This window comes from Mus musculus, chromosome 3 (assembly GCF_000001635.26).
Source record: "Mus musculus strain C57BL/6J chromosome 3, GRCm38.p6 C57BL/6J".
NCBI classification, from domain to species: Eukaryota; Metazoa; Chordata; class Mammalia; order Rodentia; family Muridae; genus Mus; species Mus musculus.
Window position 1 is genome coordinate 88,335,065 of NC_000069.6, and position 27,959 is coordinate 88,363,023.

At 49.1% G+C, this 27,959-nt stretch overlaps 1 protein-coding gene across 6 annotated transcripts; it reads left to right on the plus strand.

The window, feature by feature from the left end:
* Positions 1 to 1,194: 1,194 nt before the first annotated feature.
* Smg5 (Smg-5 homolog, nonsense mediated mRNA decay factor (C. elegans)) lies at positions 1,195 to 27,274 on the plus strand. 6 transcript variants are annotated; one of them, XM_011240087.3, is made up of 23 exons: positions 1,204 to 1,433; positions 5,585 to 5,699; positions 6,794 to 6,892; positions 7,377 to 7,500; positions 7,816 to 7,972; positions 10,299 to 10,388; positions 11,381 to 11,470; positions 12,454 to 12,532; positions 14,078 to 14,203; positions 14,312 to 14,380; positions 14,952 to 15,160; positions 15,633 to 15,770; positions 15,915 to 16,517; positions 17,899 to 18,074; positions 18,812 to 18,887; positions 19,468 to 19,643; positions 20,514 to 20,672; positions 23,589 to 23,648; positions 23,963 to 24,122; positions 24,484 to 24,574; positions 25,267 to 25,341; positions 25,690 to 25,828; positions 25,961 to 27,274. In XM_011240087.3, the coding sequence occupies exons 4-23, from the start codon at positions 7,402 to 7,404 to the stop codon at positions 26,042 to 26,044; spliced, it is 2,856 nt and encodes a 951-aa protein (XP_011238389.1). In that variant the 5' UTR covers positions 1,204 to 1,433; positions 5,585 to 5,699; positions 6,794 to 6,892; positions 7,377 to 7,401; the 3' UTR covers positions 26,045 to 27,274. The 6 variants fall into 6 exon arrangements, with proteins under 6 accessions (XP_006501409.1, NP_839977.2, XP_030108433.1 ...); NM_178246.3 differs by lacking the exon at positions 5,585 to 5,699 and having other exon boundaries at positions 1,196 to 1,433; positions 25,961 to 27,273; XM_006501343.4 differs by lacking the exon at positions 5,585 to 5,699 and having other exon boundaries at positions 1,203 to 1,433; positions 7,377 to 7,458.
* Positions 27,275 to 27,959: the final 685 nt, after the last annotated feature.

A 27,959-nucleotide genomic window follows, 5' to 3' on the forward strand; every position in this document is an offset into this window, starting at 1 on the left:
GTAGAATTTCAGTAGTGAGAGCCTCTTTAGGGTGACTGAAGCTGAAACCCAGTGGAAGTTCCCTGTAGAGGAACAGCGCAGCCAACAGATGGAAAAAGACTTGAGGCAGTTTGAGGAATAGAAAGGAGACTTGGTGGCTGGAGCCAGGAGCATAGTGGTATATACATTGCCATTATAATGTGGAGAGAGAGAGAGAGAGAGAACCCCAAAGATCCGCCTTATAGTTAGGAAAACAATAGGGCTGACAAGATGGCTCACCAAGCCTGACTACCTGAGTCTGATTCCCCAGAGAACCACACTTTTAAAAGAAAACTGACTCTCCCAAGTTCTCTGGCCACGTGTATGTTGTATGCATGCACCCACAAAATATAAATAAATAACTCTCTCGGGAAGAATTCCTTTAAAAAACAAGCAACTTCAGGAGCCACCCCTCAGGCGCGCTGGGATTTTGGCAGCTGACTTGACCTTGTGCATGCCGATCTCCACAACCTCCGGATCTTAAAATCTTTTCGCTGCCCCTCTTCTGCAACGATGTCTGATTCAATGATAGCTGGCCCATTCGTTTTATTATTTTATGCACTTTGGCGTTTTGCCTCTAAACATGTCTGTATGAGGGTTTCGGACCCCCTGGAGCTGGAGTTTCAGATGGTTGTGAGCTGCCATGTGGGTAGTCACTTCTCCAGCACCTAGCTGTCCCATGGCGAGCTTTGCACTCTACGGTCTCTTTTCTTTTCCCCTGGAAACTTAATTTTTTTAAATTCATTTTATTTTGGGGGCTAGGGAGCGTGACACGGAGCTCGCGTGTGAAGTTCAGGCCAACCTGCTGGAGTCAATTCACCTTATACCATGCGGGCTCCAGGGGTCGGGCTCAGGTTGGCCGCAAGCGCCTTTAGCCGCTGAGTCATCTCGCCAGCGCGCTCTTTTTAAACTTGAGACAGGGTCTCTGCACGTAGCAGGGTGGGAACTCGCTGCAGGTTGCCTCGGCTGCCGACGAGCTAGGCGGATGAGCCTGCGCTAGAACGCTCAGTTTCTCTACATCTGTGGCAATAAAGTGTCCCCCGAGGACTTAAGCCCAGCAGAAGCCATGCCACCCACAACCAGCTCGGTTGACTTCCCGGAGAGAGAAGGCAATTTTTCGCGAGACTTGGTGGGTTGGTCGCCGGTCCGCGGCTTGGCGGCAGCTATCGCGAGATTTGATAGGTGGAGGAGGAGCCATCTCAGGCAGCCGCCTCACAGCGATGGCGGCCGAGCAGGGCCGGCGGCAGTGGCGGCTGCGGGTACAGCTGGAGACGGCAGTGGAGGCGCCAGTGGTGGGTGGCGGGGGCCTGTGACCAGGAGGTGCCCTCGGGCCCAGGCACCATGAGCCAAGGCCCTCCTCCAGGGGAGAGCAGCGAACCCGAGGCAAAGGTCCTCCACACCAAGCGGCTTTACCGGTGAGAGGGCCAGGGTGTGTGTGTGCAGCCGCGGCGGGGAAGCGGGGCCGGCGAGGGGCGGGGCCTGCGGCTGGCGGGCGGGCCGGGCGAGGGCGGGGGTGCAGCGGGGTGCGGGCGGGCGTCCCGGGAGGAGCTGAGAAGCAGTGGGTGGGTGGGTGGGTGGGAGGTTTGAAGCGAGTGCAGGAACCCCTGCCGCGGTGAGCCTAGCGTGACGCGGGGCTTTGCGGAGTTGGAGAGAGCCGGTGGGAATTGGGGGCAGCTGAGGATGGGGGTCACGGGTGGAGAAGACCCGAAAGGGACTGGTGCTCAGAACCCTACCGGGCACCTGTGGTTTACTGGAAACAGCCATTGACTGACGTCCTCCAAACCAGGTTCATGTCCTTCATTTGCCCCTCTCGCTATGTGACCTTGGGCCTCAGTTTCTTCCTTAAAAGGAAGGATTTGAGCCGGGCGTGGTGGCGCACGCCTTTAATCCCAGCACTCAAGAGGCAGAGGCAGGTGGATCTCTGAGTTCTGGGCCAGCCTGGTCTACAGAGTGAGTTCCAGGACAGCCAGGGCTACACAGAGAAACCCTGTCTCGAAAAACAAACAAACAAAAAACAGAATTTGATTGATGGCTCATCCCTGGCTGCTCTTCCCGAGGTTCCTGGTTCGATTCCCAGCACCCATATAGCAGCTCATTAACTGTAACTATGGGATCTGACACTCGCACAGACATACGTGTAGGCAAAACACCAGTGCACAAAAATTAAAGGTAAATCTTTTAAGAAAGAAATTTCAAATTTTATATACATATATAGGTTTGATTTGAATACACTATGAAATCCATTATGGCTTACATTTTGTGGACTCTTGAGTTGGAATAAAGACTAGAAAGGCTAATTATTTTGTTGACTAGGAAGGAGGACTTTGGGTTCATCGGTGCAGGCACCCTGTGACTCAGTTCTTCCTTAGGATCTCATGTCCACAGAGTGTAGGTAAAACGTAGATCGCAGAGCTGAGTCATGGGAAGATGAAGAGTGGAGACCACGCTGACTGTTCTGCCTTCTAGTAGGAGGTGGAGCTCCAGCTTCCGTCTTACCTCAGGCCCTGCTGAATGGAGGCTGCCATGAGAAAACCCAGAGCTGCTTGATTCATGTGCTCTGCCTCTTCTGGCCTTGTAAGCTAGGAGGCGAAAGGGAATGTAGGCCTGTTTGGAAATAGGAAGTTGATGCCACGGCTTCCATCCCACCAAGGGGCCCCAAGCAGTGATCCCCAGGCCGAGGAGTTCTCCAGAAATGGCTTGTGTAACCAGTCATGCCTCGAAGTGCTGAGCAGCCTGTCAGACACAGCGTGGGCAGTGTCTTCGATATTCCTTGCTTGTCTCCAGCCTGGGGAATGGCTCTGGACAATCTTCTGACTGTGTCAGGCCAGCTTTCTCAATTTCTCACACCTTCCTTTCTCAGGACTGACAGGTTGAGCTGGTGTGTGACAGGTTGCTTGCAGTATGTGACTTGTATGTATGTATGTGGGTATGTGTGTGTGTGTGTGGGGGGGGGGTTATCTGTGACTGTGTTGGTTTTGAGCAGGGTAAACAACTGAGGCAGCCAGTTTTGTTATGTTTGTGTTTGGTGTGTGTACATGCATGTGTGTGTGTGTGTGTGTGTGTGTGTGTGTGTAAGGCACTGGTGATGACATTCTGACTTTTGATAAATGTGTTAGTCTGTGGAGCTGTCATTGAGTTTCAGAAAATTGGAAAAACTCCTGAAGCTAGCAATCTACAAATAGAGCATTTTGATTTCTTTTAAGGCTATCCAAAGAAAAAGAAGGAAGAAAGGGGTTGCTGGGGAATCTATAAACACCACTGAATTTATTAGGTTTATTAACTCTGTACTTATTTTAGAAATATTTGTACGACTTTGATTTGAGACAAGACTAATTTTTGTGGTTTTTCAAAGGGAGATTATAGTTTTGTTTGTTTCTTGAGCCCTGGCTGTTCTGGAGCTCTCTCTGTAGATCAGACTGGGCTGGAACTCAGAGATAAGCCTGCTTCTGCTTCCTGAGTGCTGAGACGACAGGCGTGCGCTCTGGCAAGGTTCTATAGTTTCTTGAAGAAGCTTATGGTCTGATAGAGAATGGGGAAGAGGTGCTAAGTACTCCCAGAGCTAAGTGTTTCTCTTTGGAGCTCTTTTTAAAAATTGAGGCCGGGCGTGGTGGTGCACGCCTTTAATTAATCCCAGTAATTAGGAGGCAGAGGCAGGCGGATTTCTGAGTTCCAGGACAGACAAGGCTACACAGAGAGAAACTCTGTCTTGGAAAAAAAAAAAAAAAAACAAAAGATAAATAAATACATAATTGAGAATGTAATGAAATTTCTGGAGTCTGTTCATAAAAGTACAAATGCTTGGGCTGGGGGTGTAGTAGGTTAGTGGAGGCTCTGGGTTCAGTCTTCAAGTGGCATCAACAAAAAAACAAAACACCTATACTCTTATTAAGTCTGCCTGTGGTACTGAAGCCCCTTTGGGCTCAGGATGCCTAGACAGGACAGTCACTTGAATTTGAACTCGGAGAATGAAGACAGCAAGATCCTGTCCCTAACAAACTCACCCTGTCCAAGGGACTAAGCTGCTGCCTCTAGCATTGAAGTCCAGCTTGGCAGAAAGGGCTTGGCTCTCACTTCTAGGTAGCCTGAAAGGTGACTGAACTCCAGAATATTTAGTTATCAAGCTTGTCTGTGAGAATGCTTTGATTTCCAGCCCACTCGTTCAGCTGGGTGCTGTCAGTCATTTGGCCCTATGTAGGGTAGCTTTTAGTAGTGTGCTTGCTACTGGGTCATACAGAGTCCAGGCTTGCTGTGGTCCACTTTCTCTGGCCTAAGAGCACATCTTGGTTTGTTCTGGCATCGTCAGTCTGTGTTTGGATTGCCTTTGTGTCTACAGCAGAGCTTAATTTGCCTGCTTCCATAGCTATTACTTGCCATACTTTTGTGTAAACTAGAGAAGAGCCTACTTTGGGGACTTCTTAGGCATCTGTGGTATAGTTTCTGTGGCTGTCTTTGCTATGGTGGCTCACTTGCCTCTTAGCTTCTAGAATCAAACACCTCAATTATATAACAAAAAGGAGGGAAATTAATGCTTATTGAACATTTACCGAGCATTGTCATGAGTGTTATATTTTTTTAACAAAGCAGTTAATTGTCATATTTCCATTTTATAGTAAGGTGAGCTGAAGTATATGCAATACCACAGAGCTGGTTATGAATAGAGATGAAATTAGAGCCCATGAAGTTTGCTTCCAAGCCTACAGTCTTTTTTTTTTTTTGGTTTTTTCGAGACAGGATTTCTCTGTGTAGCCTTGGCTGTCCTGGAACTCACTTTGTACACCAGGCTGGCCTTGAACTCAGAAATCCACCTGCCTCTGGCTCCCAAGTGCTGGGATTAAAGGTGTGCGCCACCACTGCCCAGCTGAAGTGTTTTTTTTTTTTTAAAGTTCTGTTCATCTATTTCGTATGTACACGAGTATGGGCATACTTGTGCCATTAAGTACCAGAGCTTGTGTGGTGGTTAGAGGACAACTTCTGGGAGTCAGTTTTTCCCTTTTACTCTGTAGAACTCAGGGACAGATTGAGGTCGTCAGCAGACTTCATCCAAAGCCTTAACCCTTAACTGAGCCATCAGGCCATGCCACCATTTCCTCTTTGAGACAGTCTCATGTGCCCCCCTAGTTCGTGAATGCTGGGACTATACACGGTCACTCAGTTCTGTTTATTTGTTGGTTTTTTTTTTTTTTTTTTTTTTTTTTTGCTTTTATTTATTTGTGTATATGCATACTTTTAGCATACTTCACATTAAATTTATAATTCACTCAAAAAAAATCTCAGGACAGAATTAGAACTAGAAAAACACTTATCCTTATATTTCATAAGCTACATGGACTCAATCTTTCCTCATCCCTTTATATTTTCTTCTCTTTTATTTTATACTATATGCATGGGCACATTTGTTTACATGTACACACACCCACATACATACGTGTATATCTATACACACACGAGATTTTGAATATGAGAGAAATGTGGTTTTTTTTTTCTGAGACCTCTGTTTTGTTATAATGAGTAAAGTATGAATAAACATATACCTGTGTATCTGTGTACGTGTGTGTCTGTGTTTCAGAATGGAGAGATGAAGAGTACATATTTTTCTTCCAGAGTTTGAATCTTAAAACCCATAGTTCACAATTACCTCTGACTCTAGCTCCAGAGAATTTGTCACCCTCCTCTGGCCTCAGGTGTGTGTGTGTGTGCTGTTTCAAAGCATTTGCCCTTGTGCATACATAATAGCCCTGACACTCATCTGGAATCATGGACAACTTCATGACTCCAGGTGAGTGTCCCATGACTTCATGGGAGTCAGTCTTCTCCCTCACCATGTGGGTGGGGCTCCAGAGTCAGACTTGGGTTATCAGGCCTGACATCAAGTTTTGCCAGCCCATGGTGCCTTATTTTTGTTAAGATTTTTTTTAAAAGTATATGCATATACATGAAAGGGTTGTGCATGTATGAGTCTCAGTTACTCACAGTCATGTCCACTCTGTGTGTGCTTGAATTCAGGCTCAGATCCTCACATTTGCACACTAATTGTTCTTACCAGTGAGCCATCTTCCCAGACTGAGAACTTCTTTCTTTTATGTCAGAGATGATAAGCTCTTATATAAGAATCCACTCCATCGCTCTGAATTGAATGTTTACTGAATGCTAAAGCTGTAAATAGATCGTTACATTTAAATCTTATAAAACTATTCTACGTACCTGCATTATGTGACTCATTTTTATTAATATGGTGACCTTTAAGAGGCTGGGTAATTTGTCAGGGTTAGAACCCTAGAGCTTCTGTGTCTGGAAGTCGGTACTCTTCCTATTGTGAGGGGTTTCCACCTTAATACTGTTGACATCATGGGTAGGGTAATTTTCTTACACTGAGCCTTGCTACATTGTCCAGGCTGTTTTTGAAGTTGTCATTGTAAGTAATCTTCCTGCTTCAGCCTTTGAAGTCCTAGGATTACATCATGACCCCCAAAGGGTAATTTTTTTTTATTTTGGTAGGCTCATCTGTGTATCAGAAAAATTTTAGTAGAATACACTAAATGCTAATAGTGCCTTCCTCAGGCAGAGAGACAGACAATGTCTTAATTTTTGCCACATCCCTTGAGCAGGGCTGCTGTATCTGAGTGAAGTCTGCCTCTTCATTTTCCTAACCCTCAGCCTTCCCTTCCATTTCTCTCCCCTTCCCTCTCCTCCCCATTTCAGAGTTTCTTTAGAATCTGTATTCTGGCACCCAAAGTGAACTATGTGTCTGACTCAGGGGCTCTTTGTTTCACTGCAGGGCTGTGGTGGAGGCTGTGCATCGGCTAGATCTCATCCTTTGCAACAAAGCTGCTTATCAGGAAGTGTTCAAACCAGAGAACGTTAGCCTGAGGAACAAGTAAGCTGGGGACTTGAACTACAGAGTCTATTTCCCTGCCTGCCTTTATGAGTAGCTTTGCTGGTATAAATTAATATACATTACCTTTAACCTCCTGACCTCATGGTACTCTAGTGAAGTCTCTGGCTTCCCTGAGAGAACAGATGAGAATCCTTGATTCTGTCTGCAGCTTGTACATCCACTAGATTGGGACCATAAAAATGGCATTTGAGTTGAAGGGGATTGGTCATGTGAAGGGAAAAAAGTAACTAAGACAGAGAAGAGACCATGTGGGGAATGAAGAGTGTTAAGCTTCTTGCTATTTCCTGCTCCTGTTTCTGTCTATTGGAGACTCCTTGCCTTCCTAGGCAATCCGAGTCATGATACGATGTCTCTTGGGAGGCAGAGCTCTTTTGGTGTTGGTAATAGCCCATGCCTTGCTCTTGGCTCTGTGTGTTCCTCCTCAAGGGATGACTGCGCCTCATGCTCCCTTCTCCCTCCCCAGGCTACGAGAGCTCTGTGTGAAGCTTATGTTCTTGCATCCAGTAGACTATGGGAGGAAGGCTGAGGAACTGCTGTGGAGAAAGGTATACTATGAAGTTATCCAACTTATCAAGACTAACAAAAAGGTAAGGGGCCCTAGGACGCAGGTGAAACTTGTTTAAAGAGGTGAAGTTGAAGAAGTAGAGAGCTAGAAAAGTGGGTGCAGTACATGCAGGGGTGGAGCAGAAACAAGGAGTCACACAAAAATGAAACTGGAGAAAGAATAGAGCTTGTCACATGAGAGGTCTAGTAACACAGCTCTAAGGCTGTGGGGTAACGTGTGGGAAGAGAGGTGTGCTTGAGACTCTAGAGCCCAGAAGAGAAGAGAGGTCCTCAGATGAGCAGGTTGCAGCAGAGGGAGCGGCACTCTGAGCTCATTTCTTTACTTTCCTGGTCTCCAGCACATCCACAGTCGGAGCACCTTGGAATGTGCCTACAGGACTCATCTGGTCGCTGGCATTGGCTTCTACCAGCATCTCCTTCTCTATATCCAGTCCCACTACCAGCTGGAACTACAGTGCTGCATCGACTGGACTCACGTCACCGATCCCCTCATGGGTGAGTGAGACGCTGAGCTTCTTGTCCCTCATTGTCTTCAGTGTTTGAATAGCTAGTAACCAGCCAGGCAAACGAAACACCTTCCGATGCTCTCCAAATGGGTGCGAGTTATTTATAGTGACAGTCTTAAGGAGCAGAAGCCCAGGACTATGAACTGACATGGAGGCGGAAGGTGGGACCAGGGACTAGTGCAGATCTGGCTCTGGAAGGCGCTGTTAACCTTTCCTTTCTGACCCCAGCTGAGTTCTGCCAGCGCTGGAGCTTTTAACTTTGGGGACTGTTTTCCAGTATTTGGTTGAAGCTGTGACGTGGTTAGAAATGTTGAGAAAGCTGTTGACAGTCTTCAGAAGTGCGGCCGCTGAGATCCTCGCGCCGCGCTTTGCTTTCCTGTCCCTCATGGTCCTCCCTTTAGCTCAGCTACCCTTCAGAGGGAGGCCCTTCTTCCATCTCTCTTGTTCTCTGCCCTCTTCCCTTCTCCAGAGCCTTGGCCCAGCTTTCCCTAAGAGGTAGACTTTTATCTACTACCTGACAATGCTCACATCAGAAGCACAGCATCTGTGCTTTGTTTACTTAAAATATTATTTAAAAACAAAGGATTTGCTGAGTAAAGTACTTGCTATAGAAGCACACAGACCTGACTTTGGGTCTCCAGCACCCAGCGCCTGTGTGAAAACCCAGGGGCAGAGGTAATCACAGCTCTAGGAAGGAGGCGGCAGCAAGATTCCTGGGCTTTGCTGTTCAGCCAGTCCAGCTGACTTGGTAAGCTTCAGGTTCAGTTACTCAAAAGAAGGTGAAGAGGGCTAGTATGATGGCTCAGTGAGTTAAGACATTTGCTGCCAAACCTGCTAATTTGAGTTCAACCCTGGGATCCACACAACAGAAGGAAAGAATCAATTCCCAGAGGTTGTCCTCTGGTTTCCACATGTGTAGCATGCCATGCAAGTCTCCACTCACGTACACACACACAATATATATATATAATAAAAATAGTAAGCGAGGGCGGAGCACACTTGAGGAAGATACTCAGTGTCTACATCTGCCTCGTACATGCTGTTCTCACATACACATGCATGTGTGCACACACAGATGCTGACGTATTGCAGCTCAGTGCTAGAGTGCTTTTCTGACTGTGTGAGACCCTAGATTACAGCCCTAATACCACAAAACAACCAACCACAAGATTAATGTGCAGATACTGTGTATATGCTTAACTAGAAAGCCAGAGGATCCACAGCCTCAGAATTGGCTTGAGATGGTCAGGTCCCAGAACACTACCTATTTCTCTTTGGTGTTTTCTTCATTCAGCCAAGTAGAAAGTCTACAGGAACATCAGGAAAAGTTTTTCAGAGTGGATCTTTGCAGGATCTTTGCAGAGTGGACCTGCAAAGTCACAGGGCTGTTCTTTGAATCATCTTTGTTTTGTTTTGAGTCAGGGTCTCACTATTTATCTCTGGCTGTCTTGAAACTCATTCTGTAGACAAAGCTAATCTGAAACTCAGAGATTGGGGGCTGGAGAGATGGCTCAGTGGGTAAGAGCACTGACTGTTCTTCCAGAGGTCCTGAGTTCAAATCCCAGCAACCACATGGTGGCTTACAACCATCTGTAATGAGATCTGATGCCCTCTTCTGGTGTGTCTGAAGACAGCTACAGTGTACTTACATATTATAATAAATAAATCTTTAAAAAACAAAACAACAAAAAAAACCCTCAGAGATCTACCTGCCTCTGCCTTTCAAGTGCTAAGATTAAAGGCTTGCACCACTCTGCCTAGCTATGTGTCAGAGTACCCCTGTTTGAAGAAACCCTCAATCTACCATGTCTCTTTGAATCTTTTTGTTAATTTATCTTAGGCTTTCTCTGTCTAGCCCTGGCTGTCTGGAACTTGCTTTGTAGGCCAGGCCGGCCTGATATCCACTTGCCTCTGACTCAAAGTCCTGGGATTAAAGGTGTACACCACCATTGCCCTGCTGCCTTTTTGACTCTTAGACCAAACTCTGTACCTTCACATAGGTAGCTTTGATATAGTTCCTCCCTTACCTTTCCAGTCACTACAGCCTCATCTCTTCTTTCTGTTAGACATCCTAGGTTGAGCTTTCAGATGACCTTCCTCTTAGACACTGTCCTCTTTTGAGGGTCTTCTTTCCTTTGTGCCTCTGTGTGTCTACCTGTTTCCTAAATGCGTGTCTGCTCAGTTCTATAAGACAGTTCCAAGGCTGGTTCAGCATCTCCTCCTCTTTTCTTCACTTAAGTGACATTTCTACCTAGGTGGGGGGTGGGAGAATGGGCTCATAAATTAATATATATCTATCTCTCTGTCCCTTTCAGGATTCAAGAAGCCAGTATCTGCTTCAGGAAAGGAGATGGATTGGGCACAAATGGCTTGCCACCGATGCCTGGTGTACCTGGGGGATCTGTGTAAGAGTCTGTACCTTTTATTTCTAATGCTTTGGGCTGTAGGAAAACTCGAGACTGCTTCAGTTGATGGCACCAGCTTCTACATATTGAATAGCTAAAGAAACAGTAACAGTGTTCTGTCTTTCACTGCCTGCAAGTCAGTTCTCTATGGAGAGCTAGGAATGGGGAAATAACTTTGATGTTTGAAGTAGTCATTATGATCACTATTTCAGTAGGTCAGGAATATTGTAACTTGAGTCCTTATCCTCATTGGAGGCTTTCTGTTATCTCTCTGGACTCCCAAGGTGAGTCAGAACTTGAGTATCAAGAAGCTCAGAGGGCCGGGCGGTGGTGGCGCACACCTTTAATCCCAGCACTCAGGAGGCAGAGGCAGAGGCAGGTGGATTTCTGAGTTCGAGGCCAGCCTGGTCTACAAAGTGAATTCCAGGACAGCCAGGGCTACACAGAGAAACCCTGCCTCGAAAAACCAAACCAAAAAAAAAAAAAAAGCAGCAGCTCAGAGATGCATGGTGCGTGTTACTGAGACCGGAAAGGTGCTCCCTTGCTTTATTTATAGCTCTGAAGTTCTAGTCTTTGTAGACATCCATTCCTTACTGGGCTGCAGTTGTGGACTTGCTGGGAACATTATATTTCACTGACCTCAAGCTCCCTTGGCTCTGTCCCTGCCATACTCCTGGTCTGTTCACAGTCACTAGTGTGCATAGTGTCCACTGTTTCACATTAGGTGGACCAGTCTCTTCCTGTAGAATTAACCAGTTACATTCTAGAACCAAATACCAGAGCTCTTTGCAAGCAATTATATTCTATTTTGAATCTATCAGTAAGGAAAAGAGTCAAGCCAGACTTGGACTATGTCAAAGATCCTACAGCCTGGGTCTTAGTTCATGTCTCTCTTTCCCAGGCTCCTTATAGCCTTTAGGGTAGGCTCTGATGTGGGAGAGGGCTTTCTAAAACAGAATCAGTGTGTTTCTCTTCCTTTTTCTCTCATATAGCACGCTATCAGAATGAGTTGGCTGGTGTGGACACCGAGCTGCTAGCTGAGAGATTCTACTATCAAGCCTTGTCAGTGGCTCCCCAGATTGGTAAGTGTCCTCTTTCGATGTTCTAACCAGAGCATCTTGGAGAAGTGGGCAGTTCTGTTGGCCAGACAGGCCTTATGCTCATTTCTCCAGGTCCTTGATTCTCCTGCTCTTATATCTCATGGGTATATCATCTCCCCTGTGTGACACATAGAAGATGGAGGAAAGGGAAGGGAAAGGGACAAGTCTTAAACAAAGAAGAAGAGGGGAACGGCTCCCCTGTCTGTGCGTTCTGTAGAAAGAAGAAATCATACATCAGCTTGCCCCACAGACTTCATACAGGGGCTGGGGTTGTAGCTTAGTTGGTAGAGGACTTGCCAACCATGCGTGAGGCCCTTTGAGTGATCTCTAACACTGCAGAGTACACTAGCCCAGGAGTGTACACTTAAAATCCCAAAGCCTGAGAGGTAAAATTTGGAAGATCACAAGTTTAAGGTCTTACTTAACTATATACCATGTTTGAGACCAGCCTGAGGTATGAGATCCTATCTCTATGTATTTTAAAGATACCATTATAGACAGAAATGGGGATTCACCTGTAGGGTGTAGTTAGGAGCTCAGACATGAAAACAAACTGAGCTAGAAGAAAAGAAAGGGCTCCATTAAAGAGCTGCAGTGTAGCTGGGCGTGGTGGCGCACGCCTTTAATCCCAGCACTTGGGAGGCAGAGGCAGGCTAATTTCTGAGTTCGAGGCCAGCCTGGTCTACAAAGTGAGTTCCAGGACAGCCAGGGCTACACAGAGAAAAACTGTCTCAATACAACAACAACAACAAAAAAGAGCTGCAGTGTAACTGAAAGGGTGCAGCCCACGGTTCAGAAGAGTCCTGGAAATCAAAATGGAGTGATAGCAAGAAAGGCTAGTGACCCCTTGGAGGAGGAGATTTGTGCTGGCCACCTGACATTGCAGCTCTGGCCATGCTGGCCAATTTTACCACTGGAATCTCTGACAGCCTTGACTAAAGATTGTGGGTTCTCTTTGATTCCAGGAATGCCCTTCAACCAGCTGGGTACCCTTGCAGGCAGCAAGTATTACAACGTGGAAGCCATGTATTGCTACTTGCGCTGGTAAGTGCTTGCCAGCTCTTTCCCAAGACCTGCAGTCCTGCGTCGTTCCTGTTTTCTTACCTCCCCATTTCTTTTTCTTTTCTTTCTTTCTTTTTTTTTTTTTTTTTTTGGGTTTTCGAGATAGGGTTTCTCTGTTGTAGCCCTGGCTGTCCTGGAACTCACTTTGTAGACCAGGTTGGCCTCGAACTCAGAAATCCGCCTTCTCCTACCTCCTGAGTGCTGGGATTAAAGGCGTGGGCCACCACGCCTGGCTACCTCCCCATTTCTATTTCTCCATCTTTTTCGCCAGCTTCTGGCTATGATAGAGGCATGCTAGATTGAGGGTCTCTTCATTCAAGGGAACCCTGACAAAGCCCTCATGCATTTTACAGAGCCACATGGATTTATGGGCCCTTGAGATGTTAAGATAACGTCACTCTCATGGTAAATGTGAGGTTATTCTTTTATTATTCTCATGTTGGTTGGTTTGCGAGATAGGGTCTTGCTGTGTGCCTGGAGCTGGCCTTGATTTCACTGTGTAGCCAAAGCTGACCTCAAACTTGGCAGTGGTCTCTCTCCCTCCCTCCGTCTCCTGAATGCTGAGGTATAACTGTATCTACCATAATAGCCAGGACTGCTGACTTTCTGTAGAAGGAAATTTGCTGTTTTATTTTTTTAATCATTTAAATTTGTTTTTGCTTAATTTTCCTTATTTTATGTGTACAAGTGTTTTGCCTATATGTATGTATGTATGTTTTTACCTTTCAAGTATACCTAATGCCCAAGGAGGTCAGATCCCTGAAACTGGAGTTACAGATGGTTGTGAGTGCTGGGACTCAGAAGTAGGAGGAGCAGGAGTTTAAGGCAGGCCTTAGCTACAAGAGACCCTGTCTCAAGAAAATGCTACCAAGACAAATATGTCACATAGTGCCAAAGTCGTTGGTTTTGTAATGAAATAGGTTTTCATTGAGGATTTTGTACTACCACGTGCCAGCTGTGCCAGCTGTGTAACCTTGGATGGTTTCTTCTTGCAGGCTCTTTTTTTAAAAATCTTTGTATGTTAGGGTACATTGTGTGCCTGGCCCAGGTTAAGTGTTGAAGCATTAACAAACACTGCAGGTAAATACACTTGGTTGCAGTAAGAGCTTGTGCAGTGCTGCCCATTGCAAATTAAGATAATATATTTCAGGAATGGTAAGTTAAGCTTGTAACAAAGTAGGATTAATTGCCCTCTTCTACACTGAGAGGAGATTATAGATGTTACCACCTTTACTTGAATCTCTCTCTCTCTCTCTCTCTCTCTCTCTCTCTCTCCCTCTCTTTCTCTCTCTCTCTCTGTGTCTATGTGTCTGTGTCTGTCTGTCTTTGTGTATCCATCTGTCTGTCTGTCTTTGTGTATCCATCCATCCCTGTCTCCCTGCTCAGGAAAGATGACTGAGTTTGTATAAAGAAATTGAAACACCCTTTATTTGCTGTAATGGTTTCTTAAAGCCCCAACAGGTGACTTTCCCATTTCCTCCTATTCCCCTGTCCAGATGCAGTAGCTTACCCCTGTTTCTCCTTCAGCATCCAGTCGGAAGTGTCCTTTGAGGGAGCCTATGGGAACCTCAAGAGACTATATGACAAGGCAGCCAAAATGTACCACCAGTTGAAGAAGTCTGAGACCAGGAAGCTCTCCCCTAGCAAAAAGCGGTAAGCGGGGCCAATGGGGAGGAGGAGGGCTCTTTTTGCAGTGGCTGCGGTGGGACCACAGGGACTGTGGAAACACTCCGCATGTATCCTGGGTTCCTCTCATTTCAGATGCAAAGACATTAAGAGGTTGTTGGTGAACTTCATGTACCTACAAAGCCTGTTACAGCCCAAAAGTAGGTGAGTGTGAACAGGAATGGTATCAACCGAGCGCTAGCCTCAGTGCTCCAAGGAAGGAGCATTTGTTGACTGTGCTTTCTGTGGGAAAGGCTCACTAGTTGGTTCTCTTTGGCCATCATGGCTCATTAGATGCTAGAGGAGTGACCAAGTGACTCGGTAGACACTCATAGTCTTTCCTTTGTGTTTTAAGGGCCTTGCTCATACTAGGAAACATTAATTTTGTCTTCTTTTGACATCAGCTCCCTCAGACCCCCAATTCCCACAGTCTCTACTCCAGACAGTCTTACTGTGTGACCCTTGATGGCCTGAAACTTGCAATTTAGCTATGTGAATCAGGATAGCCTTGAATTCACAGAGATCTGCCTGCCTCTTCCTCACTAGTGCTGGGATTAAAGGTGTGCGCCAGCCTACACAACAGATTGATTGGTTGATTGATTGATTTGATGTGCTGAAGGTTGAACCCATGGCCGTATGCATGCTTGGCAAACACGTTACACTTGAATTGTGTTCATAGTTCTTTACCAGCTCCAGCCCATCACTGACGTCCCGTATCCCTCCTGCCTTTCCGTAGCTCCGTGGACTCAGAACTGACCTCACTCTGCCAGTCAGTCCTAGAGGATTTCAACCTCTGCCTCTTCTACCTGCCCTCCTCACCCAACCTTGGTCTAACCAACGAGGATGAGGAGGAGTGTGAAAGTGGATATGCTTTCCTCCCCGACCTGCTCATCTTTCAGATGGCCATCATCTGCCTCATGGGTGTGCACAGTTTAAAGAGAGCAGGTACCCCTTACCATGACCCTTTGCTCCCCACTGTCCTGCTTGCAGTGTAGTCACAAGACTTTCTTCCACAGTAATCCCTTTCTTACCTGTGTAACGTCCTGGTGTGTAGAGGCAAACCCCTCCATAGTCAGGCATAGTCTTCAGGGTCCAGGCCCTGCTATTGGAGCACTTAGGCAGTCTGAAACCCTTTGTGGCAGAGGTGGTAGGAGAGACAGTGCTAGGAACCCAAGGTTCTTGTTCTTGTGGGAACAGTCCCAAGGCCAAGGGAAATAAACTAGGATAAGAGGATGCACCTACATGAGAAGTGTGGGTGAGCTGGGACATGCTCCCTTTGGGAAGGTGGATACTACTCCAGAGACTTAAAGCCTTGTTTACACAGCCAGCTTTGAGGAGTAGCTGGGTGGTGGGTGAGCTGACAGCAGGCAGGACAGGGTGGAACTGATGGTGCTTACTCCTTCTCTTCTGGTTTTAGGATCCAAGCATTATAGTGCAGCCATTGCTTTCACCCTGGCCCTCTTTTCCCACCTTATCAATCATGTCAACATACGGCTGCAGGCGGAACTGGAAGAGGGCGAGAACCCTGTCTCAGCTTTTCAGAGTGATGGCACAGGTTCGAGGCTGGGGGAGGTTATGCTTGGAACGTTTACCTGGGACTTGGGAGTCAGGAGGGGAAGCCATACCCAGTGGGAGGCGGTGTGGGAGGACATGTTCCAGATTATATTATTTTCTGTTCCTCTCCCCTGACTTTCCTCAGATGAACCAGAGTCAAAAGAAGCACTAGAAAAAGAGGAGCCAGAGCCTGAGCCTCCCACTGTGGTACCCCAAGCTGATGAGGGCAGAAAGAGCCGTAAGCACTCCCGACTCTCTTGTCTACGTCGTCGCCGCCGCCACCATCCTCCTAAAGCTGGTGATGACAGTGACCTGAGTGAGGGTTTTGAATCTGACTCTAGCCATGACTCTGCCCAGGCCAGTGACGGCTCAGACAGTGGCTCTGATAAGAGCCTGGAAGGCAGGGGCACTGCTTTTGATGCAGAGACAGACTCAGAAATGAACAGCCAGGAGTCCCGGTCAGACCTGGAAGATATGGAGGATGAGGAGGGGACAAGATCTCCAGCCCAGGAGCCCCCTCAGGCCAGATCAGAGGTTCCAGATTCCCTCAATGGCCCCCTGGGCCCCAGTGAAGCAAGCATTGCCAGCAATTTACAAGCCATGTCCACCCAGATGTTCCAGACCAAGCGCTGCTTCCGACTGGCTCCCACTTTCAGCAACCTGCTCCTGCAGCCCACCACGGAACCTAACAGTGTGGCCAGTCACAGGCCTTGTGTCAACGGGGATATGGACAAGCCTTTAGAACCAGGTGCGTGGGTGCATGAGAGTCCACCTTCTCGCAGAGTAACCTCACCCTTGGGGCTTTGCTGTCACTGTGGAATCCTTGTCCTGTGCACGTACTCATTTCCAGCCTCCAGAACGTTTGCTGTCTTGCTGCTTTCCACTGCAGACTGCTCCAGCTTCACTCTCTTCTCTCCTCATATTGGAGGTTGTACTTCCTTCCCTCATGGCATCCAGCTTCCTGAAGGCTCCCAGAAGCTGGGCATAATGTTCCTGTAACAGTAGTACATTTGAGTGACACTCAAGTGTCATCATTGTGTAACCTGTTCTATGTTGAGCACTAGGCTAGACTGTGTTGGAGTGTTGTCTTTTCTTTTGCTACTCCTGGAGAAGGCAGCCTTGTGCATGCTGGCCTCGTGTTACACACTGAGCTGCTCCCCAGCGGCTAGGGTGGTGTCAATCTGTAGTGGAAGAGCTGCCATCCCTGTTGTAAACTCTGTCTTTAGCCTCAGACTTTGTACAGGATGTCCCCTTTGTCTGAGGCATGTTAGAGATTGTTCCTTTGTGCCATAGTAAGCCCACTCTTTGCTTTTCTTATTTGTTTGGTTTTGTTTTGTTTTTGAGACAAGGTCTTTCTATGAAGTCCTGACTGTCCTGGATCTTGCTTTGTAAACCAGCCTCAAACAGAAGTCTGCCTGCCTCTGCCTCCTACATGCTGGGATTAAGTATATGCACCACCTTGCTTGGCCACATAAACCTTTAAAAAGAACACTCAGTGCATGTGGGATTTGCTTGAGGCCAGTGAGAGCTTCTCCTTGTGAGTTACCTTTGCCATCTGTCACACTGCAGCCACCACCTGCTGCTGTCCGCTGAGACCTTCCTGCCTACTTGTCTTGAGACTAGACTGAACTTTAGAAGAGCTTACTTATAGGTCTTCTGTTTGTGTTCCTAGTGTTTAACATAGTGCCTGACCGGGGTGGAACTTTAAGATTTAAGAAATTTTAAGTAGCACTGGTGGCGCACACCTTTAATCCCAGCACTCGGGAAGCAGAGGCAGGCGGATTTCTGAGTTCGAGGCCAGCCTGGTCTACAAAGTGAGTTCCAGGACAGCCAGGGCTACACAGAGAAACCCTGTCTCGAAAAAACAAACAAACAAAAAACGAGAAAAAAAAAAAAGAAGAAATTTTAAGTATAGTCAGGTATTGTGCTACATGCCTTTAATCCTAGCAGGAAGCTCTTGGTTTAAAAGTTAGTAGACCTGGAGTAAGGGGGCACGGATTTGACCAGGAGTGACATCAGAATGCAGACCCTAGGTTGGCTGTGATGAGTGGGTAACATTCCCTGAAAATGTTGACCCCTGTTGCCAAATGCTGTTAGCCTGGCTCTTTTCTCTCCTTTGCCCAACCCAGCCTCTGAGGATGGCTCCGAGTCAGAGGGGAGCGAGTCCAGCAACCGCTCCTGTCGCAACGAGCGCAGCCTTCAGGAGAAGCTGCAGGCCCTGATGGCTGAGGGCCTCCTTCCTGCTGTGAAGGTCTTCCTGGACTGGCTGCGAACCAACCCTGACCTCATCATCGTGTGTGCACAGGTGTCTATTCCATGTCCTAATCTTCAAGTCCTAAAAGGTTGGAATGGTGATGAGATAGGAAGGGGCCTAGGCAGCTGTGTGGTGATCTGCCAAGAACCTGATTGGCCCAGCAACAGTAGGCATGACCTTCTCCCTCAGAGTGTATGGCCAGGGCGCAGAGGAAGCTGCTCATCCTGCTTTATTCTCTCAGAGCTGACATAGTAACTGACATTCTGGGTAGTACGGGAGACCAGGCTCAGTAAACAGGAAAGAATTCAGAGGAAAGAGACAACAAAGCAGAGGGCAGCAGCGGAGATGGGAACGTAGAGCAGATTTGAGGCTTTCCAGCCAAGACTGAAGCTTAGGAGGTCACCCCTTGGGAGCGGTGTTGCCAGGCTTGCTGCCATAGGGACTGCGTGAGGCCTGCGCCACCTTGGGATCAGAGGCTTGCTCTTGAGCTTGCTGTAGGCTTGCGCTCAGCGTTAGAGTCTTAATCTGTGAAAGGCCTTGTTTCCTTCCTGTGAGTTTCTGTTAGAGAGGAGAAGCTAGCCCCTGGCTCTCATTTTCACAGTCCAGAAAACCGCTCCTGGGGCCTTGCTGGGTCCCATTTTCCCAGTCATCCATGAGTGCTTTCTGTTGTTAATCTGCCTATCAGGTCCCTGTGGGCCTCATAACACAAGTCCTCAGGTATGATGCTTGACCTCTTGCTGCTCTTCTGCATTGTCTTTGGCTGGAGGACTCCTCCTTTTTCTCCCCAGAGCTCTCAAAGTTTGTGGAACCGCCTGTCTGTGTTGCTGAATCTGTTGCCAGCATCTGCTGAGCTCCAGGATTCTGGTGAGTGTGGCCCTAAGACTATCCTTCCCTCTCACTGGCCCCATCAAACCTGGTGGGGCCTGGTCCTGTAACAGCATTTGGGATAAGGAGCGCCTCCCTCTCACATAGCAGTCAGCATATGGTCCAGGCCTCTCCAGTTTCCACACTACTGCTCCTAGTGAGCTGGTGGTCTCATGTGAATAGGTGTGCTCCCTGGGGAAGAAGTGGGAACAGGGAGGAGTCTGGGAGCCAGGGTTGTCATGGTCATCTCTGCTGCTTGAAAGAGTGACATCCAGAGTTGATCACCAGTTCATCCCCTTTTCCAGCTCCCGAGTAGAAAGCCCCTGCTGTTCTGCCTCCCAAGAGCCTGCCACTCTTCAGGAACCCTTCTCTCCTTGTCATCAAGGGTCCTCCCAGGCTGGCTGTCCTTGTTCTCCAGCCCTACTTTCTCCTCCAGTTTCCCAGCTTTGGTGTCTGTCCTTCCCCTTTCAACCATCTGTCCTAGAGCTGTGTCCTTTCTCTGGTAATTCCCTACAGGAGGTTTGTATCTCCTATGTGGTCATTCCCCAGGGCACTGCTCTGATTTTCTCCTCCTGCCTAGGCCTGGCTCTGTGTTCCGAAGTCCAAGGTCTCCTTGAAGGCTGCGAGCTGCCTGACCTCCCTGCCAGCCTGCTGCTCCCAGAGGACATGGCACTGCGTAACCTACCTCCTCTGCGGGCTGCTCATAGACGCTTTAACTTTGACGCAGATCGGCCCCTGCTCAGTGCTTTAGAGGAGGTAAGAGACTTGCTTCATGCCACAGGCCCAGGCTTTCATCACACAGGGCAGCAAGGCAGGGATTATCAAGGCCACAGACTTATCTGGACAGGTGTCTCCTTTTCCGTTCTCCTCCTTCTACTGAGGGCAGAGCAAGTTAATCAGGGCTTGGAATCTTCAGCCTCTCTCACCAGCCCAGAACTGACCATCAGTCTGAATAGCTGAGCCAGAAAGCACACACTTTGGTCACCAGCTTTTTCCCTTGAGTCTCTCACCACATAGGCCATCTGGGGGCAGCAAAGGGAAGTCCAGCCAAGCAGGCAGGCTACTGAGTTTTCTTGGCCCTCCTCCTGGTTGCTTTCTCCACAGCCAGAGAAGCCTGGCTGTACTTGGCTTTATATTTTAGGGTTCTGGGTCAGATTTATATCTTGCAGAGAGGAAGCAGGGTTTTACTGACCAAAAAAAAAAAATTGAGAAATGTGATCCTGGATAAGTTTCTCTTGTTTACATTTGCGAAGCTAAGAGCCTGAGGAGAGGGGGCATTACAACCCAGACTCCTCACTCCTGGACGCAGTGCCTTTTCTGTCTTTTTTGTCATCTTTTTGTGGTACTGGGTATCAAATAGCAAATACCTGCTGGCCAAGTGCTGCCCCGCTGAACTGCGCTCAGCACTCCTAGGAGTCCCTGGGCCCTGCTAGCCTCTTCCTTTTCTACATGTAACGGTTAGTGGTCTGCATCATGGTGTCTTCCCCACTCTATAGACTATGTGCCTTTCCAAGGAGCCACTCTGCTGGGAGGTTAACAGGGTGACGGGAGAGTGAGAGCAAAGGCTATTGACGGTGCTACTGAGAGAGCCTGCTCAGATCAGCTGGGTCTCCCTTCTCCCCACAGTCGGTGGTGCGCATCTGCTGTATCCGCAGCTTTGGGCACTTTGTTGCTCGCTTACAAGGCAGCATCCTGCAGTTCAATCCAGAGGTCGGCATCTTCGTCAGCATTGCTCAGTCTGAGCAGGAGAGCCTGCTGCAGCAGGCCCAGGCCCAGTTTCGTATGGTAAGTCAGCCTTCCCTTCCCTGGAAATTCTTTCCATTGGACTTCCTAAAGAACCAGAGTTGGGCTCAGCTGCACTGGTGATTCTCATCTGAAGAACTAGGAAGCCAGTTTGGAGGCCCAGCAAGGCCTAAGAAGTGTGGCTCCTGACCTGTCCTCTCAGTAAGTCTTGAGGCCATCTCTGTCACCACTGAGTCTATGAAATAGACAAGTCACTGAACCTTGTTTGGCTAGCTTCCTATCACGTACAAGTGCAGGAATACATAGGATCAGCTCTGGTCGGGGTGGAGATGCGATGATGGTGCTTGTCAGGTACCTTGTATGTTGTCCTGGGCGGGGAACGGTCAGCAGGTGTTCCCATGCTTTTCTTTCACCAGAGGTTAAGGCTCCGGGGAATGGAACAGAATGTGGGACTCAAACAGACATGGTCTCATCCAAAGAGCAGGCAGTGTCCTGTGCTGCTTGGCACAAGCACTGAGCGTTCACTCTTTGGTACTGGTCAGTATTTGACACTGAGCTTAGGTGGTAAATGTGGCAATCTCTTCACTTGTCCGTCTACACTCGTGTGCAACCCTGGCAGTGCTGTCCTTCCTGAACCCATTAACACTAGTCCTTTGTAGTGTTGGTGTCCCGCTTGGGAATTATGTCCCTTGTGTGTCAGCCAGCCTCAGGGCCCTTCACTCCAAGCCAGCTCCTCCTGATGCTCTTATTCTCTCCTGGGTGTGAGCCAGCAGCTTCCAGATCTCTGAATCGCATTGCAATGGACACGGTGACAGCACATCAGGGGACATGTTCCCCAGAAGCTCCCTTCGTGTCGTGCCATGCCGTGAGAGCAGGCACATTTTATTACAAACAAAGCTTTTGTGTTAAGGCTTTTGTTGGTGTCCTGACCAGGAAGACATGAGGGTGGAGCTACTGAAAGAGTGATGGGGAAGTGACACAGCTTCACAGAAAAGTTGTAGGAGTTTTGCAGGCATTTTGTCTAACAGTTCCCAAAGAGGTAGGGACAGGGGACAGACAGTAGTACCCTCTCATGTAGAGCTGGATGCTGCAGGCCACACGACTTCTAGCTCTGCCCAGGTCACAGACTTACCCCAAGGAGCCATCTCCCGTCAAGCACTCTGTGCTTAGTCTGTTTTGCAAGTACCCTGTCTTTTCATCCACAGCCTCCCTGTGTCAGAGGTGCCCGTGTCCTCTGGGAAAGCAAAGGGAAGGTCCAGGGCACCAAGTCAGGTTGAGTACAGGGCTTTGATGTTGTGGGGAAAACTGTAGTTCTTTGGTTTGTCTCAGATTTAGTCTCTTTTTAACCATATTAGGATTACAGTCATTATGCCACCATGCCTGGTATCAAACTTGACCACTCATCCTGACTGTTCCATGCTGTTTCAGGGGCTTACTTTCTGTGTAGTCCGAGTGCTCACCAGGAGCTGTTGTCCCACTGCTAAGTGTCTGCTAGGCTTAGAAAGACTCTTGCAGGCCCTTCTGGAAAAGGTTTTCTCTGTGAGGCCAGGAAACCCACACTTGTCTGAACTGCTGGGCTAGTGGTGCTCTATCCTTCAGTTGATAAGGCTCCCCTTCCTGCGTTCAGGCGGATTCACTTGCTCTGAGTCGTGGGCAGAGCAGAATTACACAGGGGCCTTAATTCTCTTTCTGGATCTTGAAATTTCACAGTGACAATTGAGCATAAAAAGTGAGGTTCATAGGCTCCATTTCTGCAGTGAAGAAAGAGGGGACTCTGACCACTCTGCACTCTCCGTTTCTGTCTCCTGGCCACCCTGTGAGGGTGTAGCCTCCGTCAACTCTGCCACTGTTCCCCAAGGGCATGGTTGGCTTTTAAGGCAGGGCAATTCTTTTTTTTTTTTTTTTTTTTTTTTTTTTTTATAGAGACAGGGTTTCTCTGTATAGCCCTAGCTGTCCTGGAACTCACTCTGTAGACCAGGCTGGCCTCGAACTCAGAAATCCTCCTGACTCTGCCTCTCAAGTGCTGGGATTAAAGGCGCACCCCACCACCGCCCAGCAGGCAGGTGCAGTTCTTAACTGCAGGAGTCTGCAGGGTAGGAGTGAGTCTTGCATAACCCTGGGATTATTATCAACCAAGCAACTGGGATTGTAGAGTTGTCTGGTTTGGACTTATTAAAATGACATCTGAGGACACCTGGCTCACCTGAGAGCCTCGGTGGTGCCAGTTACCTCACAGGACAGAGTGTGAAGGGCTTGGCACTTCATTTTGAAGCTGAAAGAATAAGGTGAGGATGGGCATTGGATGTTAGGGAACCTGCTGTGGCTGTGCTTAGAGAGCAGGGTGAGTCAGAACCAGAGTGGCGTGGCTGAGAATACCCACCCTGGAAGGGTTGTTGTTGGGCTCAGCCTCACTTCTGGGAGAAGGGAAGGATGTTGGTATGCTGGTCAGAGGGTTCACTTGACAAGGCCAGCCTGCTGAGAACGTATGTGCTGAGAGGGAGACAACCACCCTGAGAATTCTGACTTTGGCAGTTGGTTCACTTACCAAGGAAGGAAGGCTGGGAGCAGGAAGGAGTGGGTGGGGCTTTGGCAGGCAGGTGCACTTGTGGACAGGGTGGGCTGCTCTCTACATGGGAAAACACTGGCAGGTCAGGAGCGGGCCAGGGTGTGTGTGCTTGGTATCTCCAGAGAGGGACTGGCTAGGAGGAACAGAGGTGAGGACTTATATCACAACAGGTAGTGTCTTCCATGCTAAAAATGGTCAGCTGTCTCCTGTACCAGGAATGACCTACCATGGGTCGGCCACGGGGATTGTAGAATGAATCAGAAAAGTTCATTTTCCATGCCTGCCTTCTCACCTGTAGGAGTGTCAAGGGACTTCACACGAACCAAACCTAGTCCTCTGAGTCCAGAGGAGGGACCATGGCCCTGCTTCTCATAACTGTAGTTTCCTTGTAGGCAGAGGAGGAGGCTCGGCGGAACAGGCTCATGAGAGACATGGCTCAGCTACGATTACAGGTAGGCAGTGTGCACATCCTCCTGTCCTTGGTCTGGCTTTTGCTTAAGCCCATCCTCAGCTTTACCTGCTATGGCTCCTCAGAGCTCTTTCCTGCCCTCCAGACTGTTCCCTGCTGCTCCGCCTCCTGCTCACCTGGTCTACCCCAAGCTTTGTGTTCATGCACTTTCCCCCAGGTCACTGTTGAAAGGACTCCGGTCTGCATAGCAATAGGAGGAGCTCTGTAAGAGCTACCTTGACGCTGACTGCCTGGTGTCTTCTCAGCGCAGACCACTGGGTTCTATGCAGCTTCAACCACTCAGCCTTTTCTTTCCAGCTCGAGGTCTCCCAACTGGAAGGGAGCCTACAGCAGCCCAAAGCTCAGTCAGCCATGTCTCCCTACCTCATCCCTGACACCCAGGCCCTCTGCTACCACCTCCCTCTTATCCGCCAGCTTGCCACCAGTGGCCGCTTCATCATCATCATTCCAAGGACAGGTAAGCTTACAGGGAGGTTGGGTGCAGATAGAAACCAAATAGGGGATTGAGGGACCCTTATCTGACGTCTAGTATGTATATGTGGTCTTGGTCAAGTCCTACCACGTGTGGACTGCAGCCTCAGCATAGGCATCTATGTAAACACTGCTGCAGAAGACATGAGAAATAGATGAGAGATGTAAGTGGAAGGTCCTGGGAAGTTGCTAAGCACGATGCTGGTGGTCACGCTTTCAAAGAGCTTCTGGAACCTTGTGGGCACCACAGTCCTGCATACATCGCCCATACCGTGTAATTTCCTGCAGAGTGGTCTGCAGTTTGAGCTTACTGTCTTGTCCTTACCAACTCCTGCTCTGCCCACCAGTGATTGATGGCCTGGATTTGCTGAAGAAAGAACAGCCAGGGGCCAGGGATGGCATCCGGTACCTGGAGGCAGAGTTTAAAAAGGGAAACAGGTGAGAGAGTGCAGACGTGGCTGGGATCTTGTGCAGCCTGTGTCCACTATCTGTGCTCAGGAGCTCTGCTCTGTTCAAGGGAGAGCCATGCCTCAGACCTTGCTCACATGATTCGCATGCCACTTTGGGAGGTCTCAGCTGCTGAGACAAGGAGATCAGAATAGCTGAGAGCCCTAGGGAATTTGAGCGGCTGCCCTGTGTTTCTCAGGCAGATTCTGAACAGCACCTGCTGGGAAAAAGTAACAGTTGGGGCCCAGCTCCCAGCTGGGGCTCCTTTGAAGGCGGAGATCCAGGGAAAAGCAGGAGTTCAGCCTAAGGCCCCACCTTTCCTAGCCTTGGGATTGAGGGAGCAAGAGGAGAAAGAGCTCTCCTCCACCCTGCCTCTGGTCTGCCTGGCCAGGAAGCTGCACAAGGCCTGCTTGTTTGGAGGTCACAGCCAGGACCTCCAGTTTGAAAGCATCTGCTTCTGCTGTTTTCTGGCTCCTCCCCTGGGAAAGTCAGAAACTTGATGTTATCAGTAGAGAAAGCCAGCCCAGTGTCCAGAAAGCCACTTTAAAATGGCTCCAAACAGCCTGATGGGAGGGACACAGTTGCCCTGTCTCCCTGAGCTGACATGCCCTGCCCAGCTACAATGGCCTGCTTTGTGTGAGGTGCCCTCCCTATCCCCCGTCCCACCTTTGTGATCTTTGCAGATACATTCGCTGCCAGAAGGAGGTGGGAAAGAGCTTTGAGCGGCATAAACTGAAGAGGCAGGATGCAGATGCCTGGTAAAGTGCTCCCCTTAGAACCTGTCAGGAGCTGACTTGCTCACCCCTCTGTAAACTCCTCCTACCTTGGAGTGGGAAGGTCAGCGTAGCCTACCAGGATCCTCTCATGATTCCAAAGTTGCTTTAGCTCAGAACCCTTCCCTCCCTTGAACAGAGATGCCTAGGCTCAGCATCCTTGGCTACATCCCCTAGCACATTCGCCAGGGCCAGCTTCTGTGCCCCACTGCCACCAGCTGCCTGTTCTATCTCCTAGCACTCTCCCAGTCTCTAGCTTGTTCTGTCTCCTGGAGAGTCTTAGGTTCAGATATGGAAATGCCTGACCTTGTTCCCTTTACCCCACGTCCCCAGGACTCTCTATAAGATCCTGGACAGCTGCAGACAGCTAACTCTGGCCCAGGGGGCAGGGGAGGAGGACCCAAGTGGCATGGTGACCATTATCACAGGCCTTCATTTGGACAGCCCCAGTGCACTCTCTGGGCCCATGCAGGTGAGTCTCGGGTGAGCTGGGGAGTGTGGACATCTTGAGACCCTCCAGACAAGCTGCCTTTCCTGCATTACCCTTCCACAGCCCTCTGTTTCAGGTTAGTTCTCCTCATAGTCTTCCTCTGCTGTTCTACAGGCTGCCCTGCAAGCTGCTGCCCATGCCAGTGTGGACGTCAAGAACGTTCTAGACTTCTACAGGCAGTGGAAGGAGATTGGTTGAGACTGGTCTCCAGGCCCTGCCGTGGGGCTGACTCCAGATTTCTCCTGTTCTCCCTGGCGACCAGGACCACCACCTGTAGTCACCCCACCACATGCAGACTCAAGCAGGCAAACAGGAAGGAAGGCCAGCTGCACTGAGGCTGCAGGGAGGGCCCAGGAGCCAGCGGGGAGGATGGGGGCCCCTGTTGCCAAGGCGAAATCAGGAAAGTGAGGAAGTGCTTGGCGTAGGAGTGGCCATGGACCCCCGGCCAGCCTTCCACCTTAAACCTGCAGTCCCCAGGGGCATGGGCAGGGGCAGGCATGGGGGTCTGCATTTCATTGGAGCAGTTCCTGGACTTCTGAGAGGAAAAGATGACAGAAGGGCCCTGTCCTCACCCAAGATTCAGGGTGGGTGGGGCTGGGAGTTTGGAGCCCCTAGCTCTTAGGGAAGAGTGGGGAGATACTGAGTGTCTGCATGGTTCTCTGCAGACCCCACCCATCCTCAAGGACCCCCTCATCCCTTGTCTCCCATGGGGAACAGGGCAGCTCTAGAGCCAGCTGTGGGGGCTCTTAGGGAAGCAGGGTCTGCACACTTGGAGGCCCCACTTCTCCTCTGCTGCTGCCCAGCTTCCAGGCCCACTTAGGGTGTGGGCTGGATGGCTGTACACCAGCAGTCATCCCTTCCCCACCAGCAGTCACTGTGCTTTGTGCTCTTGGCTGCTGTACTGGATAAGGGGTGCCAATGAGGGAGCGAAGGCCAAGGCCACCCCTCTGACCATCCAGGGAGAGCTGGAGGAAGGGTGGCAGAGGGGCAAGGTCCCTGGGAGCTGCTTACTTAGGGCCCTCCTCCATCCTAGACTACCCTCCTTTTGCCCACCCCCAGAACTAGAGCCCTGGTAGGCTGAGCACAGGCTGGTTTTGGAGTGTCAAATGACACAGGAGCAGAGATCATGAATACTCAGGGGCAGAGTAGCACCCTGAGAGCAGAGCTATAGGAGAGGCTCTGGCCAGGACGACCCCAGTTCTACCCCTCAGGCTGGAAGCAGAGCATAGCTGGGGCTGGGTTCTTTTCTGCTTCCCCCTCCTTGCCCCAACTGGCCTAGCTGCTTTGGCTGTGCTTAAGAGGAGCTGGCTTCCAGCCTTCCACTAAGAAAGAAGGTCTGGGAAAACCAGGGAACAGTTGGGGTTACCACATTTCCAATTCTGGCAGACTTGAGACTCAAGCTTAATAAAGACCCCCTTCCCAAGTGCACTCTGCCTGCTGTGTCTTCTGTTGAGGAGCTTTGCTGGGGTGGATTTGGTGTGCTGGGCAAGTGCCACACTGTGAGAAATACACACCACCTTAGTGAGACTCAGACATTACACTTGGAAGAGAGTCAACCTTGATGGGGCTGGAGAGATGACTTAGTGGCTAAAAGCACTTGTTGCTCTTGCAGAGGACGGATTTCAATTCCCAGCACGACATGGTGGCTCACAGTCATCCACAGTCCCGTTTCTAGGGAATCTGGTGCCATCTCCCACTTCTGACTTCCATTTGCACCAGACATATACATTGTAAGGATTTATCCAGGCAAAACACAAACGACGTTGACCTTGAACAGGAAATACTCACACTTTATGCTTATGCATGCCGCAAACATTGTCCTTAAGTTCCTTTCAGGTCCTGTCCCAGGTTACACTTAATTTAAACAGAAACAGACTGACCATTTAGGCAGATAGGAGTTCGCACAGCATAGATAATACATATTGCCAGACTTGTACCCAAGTTTTTGGTTTGGTTTGGATGTTGTTTTGTCTGGGTTTATTTGTTTTGGGTTTGTTTTTGGTTTTTTCCAGACAGAGTTTCTTTGTAGCTGTCCTGGAATTCACTCTAGACTAAGCTGGCCTAAAACTAAGAGGTCTGCCTGTATCTGCCTCTTGAGTGTTGAGATAAAGGC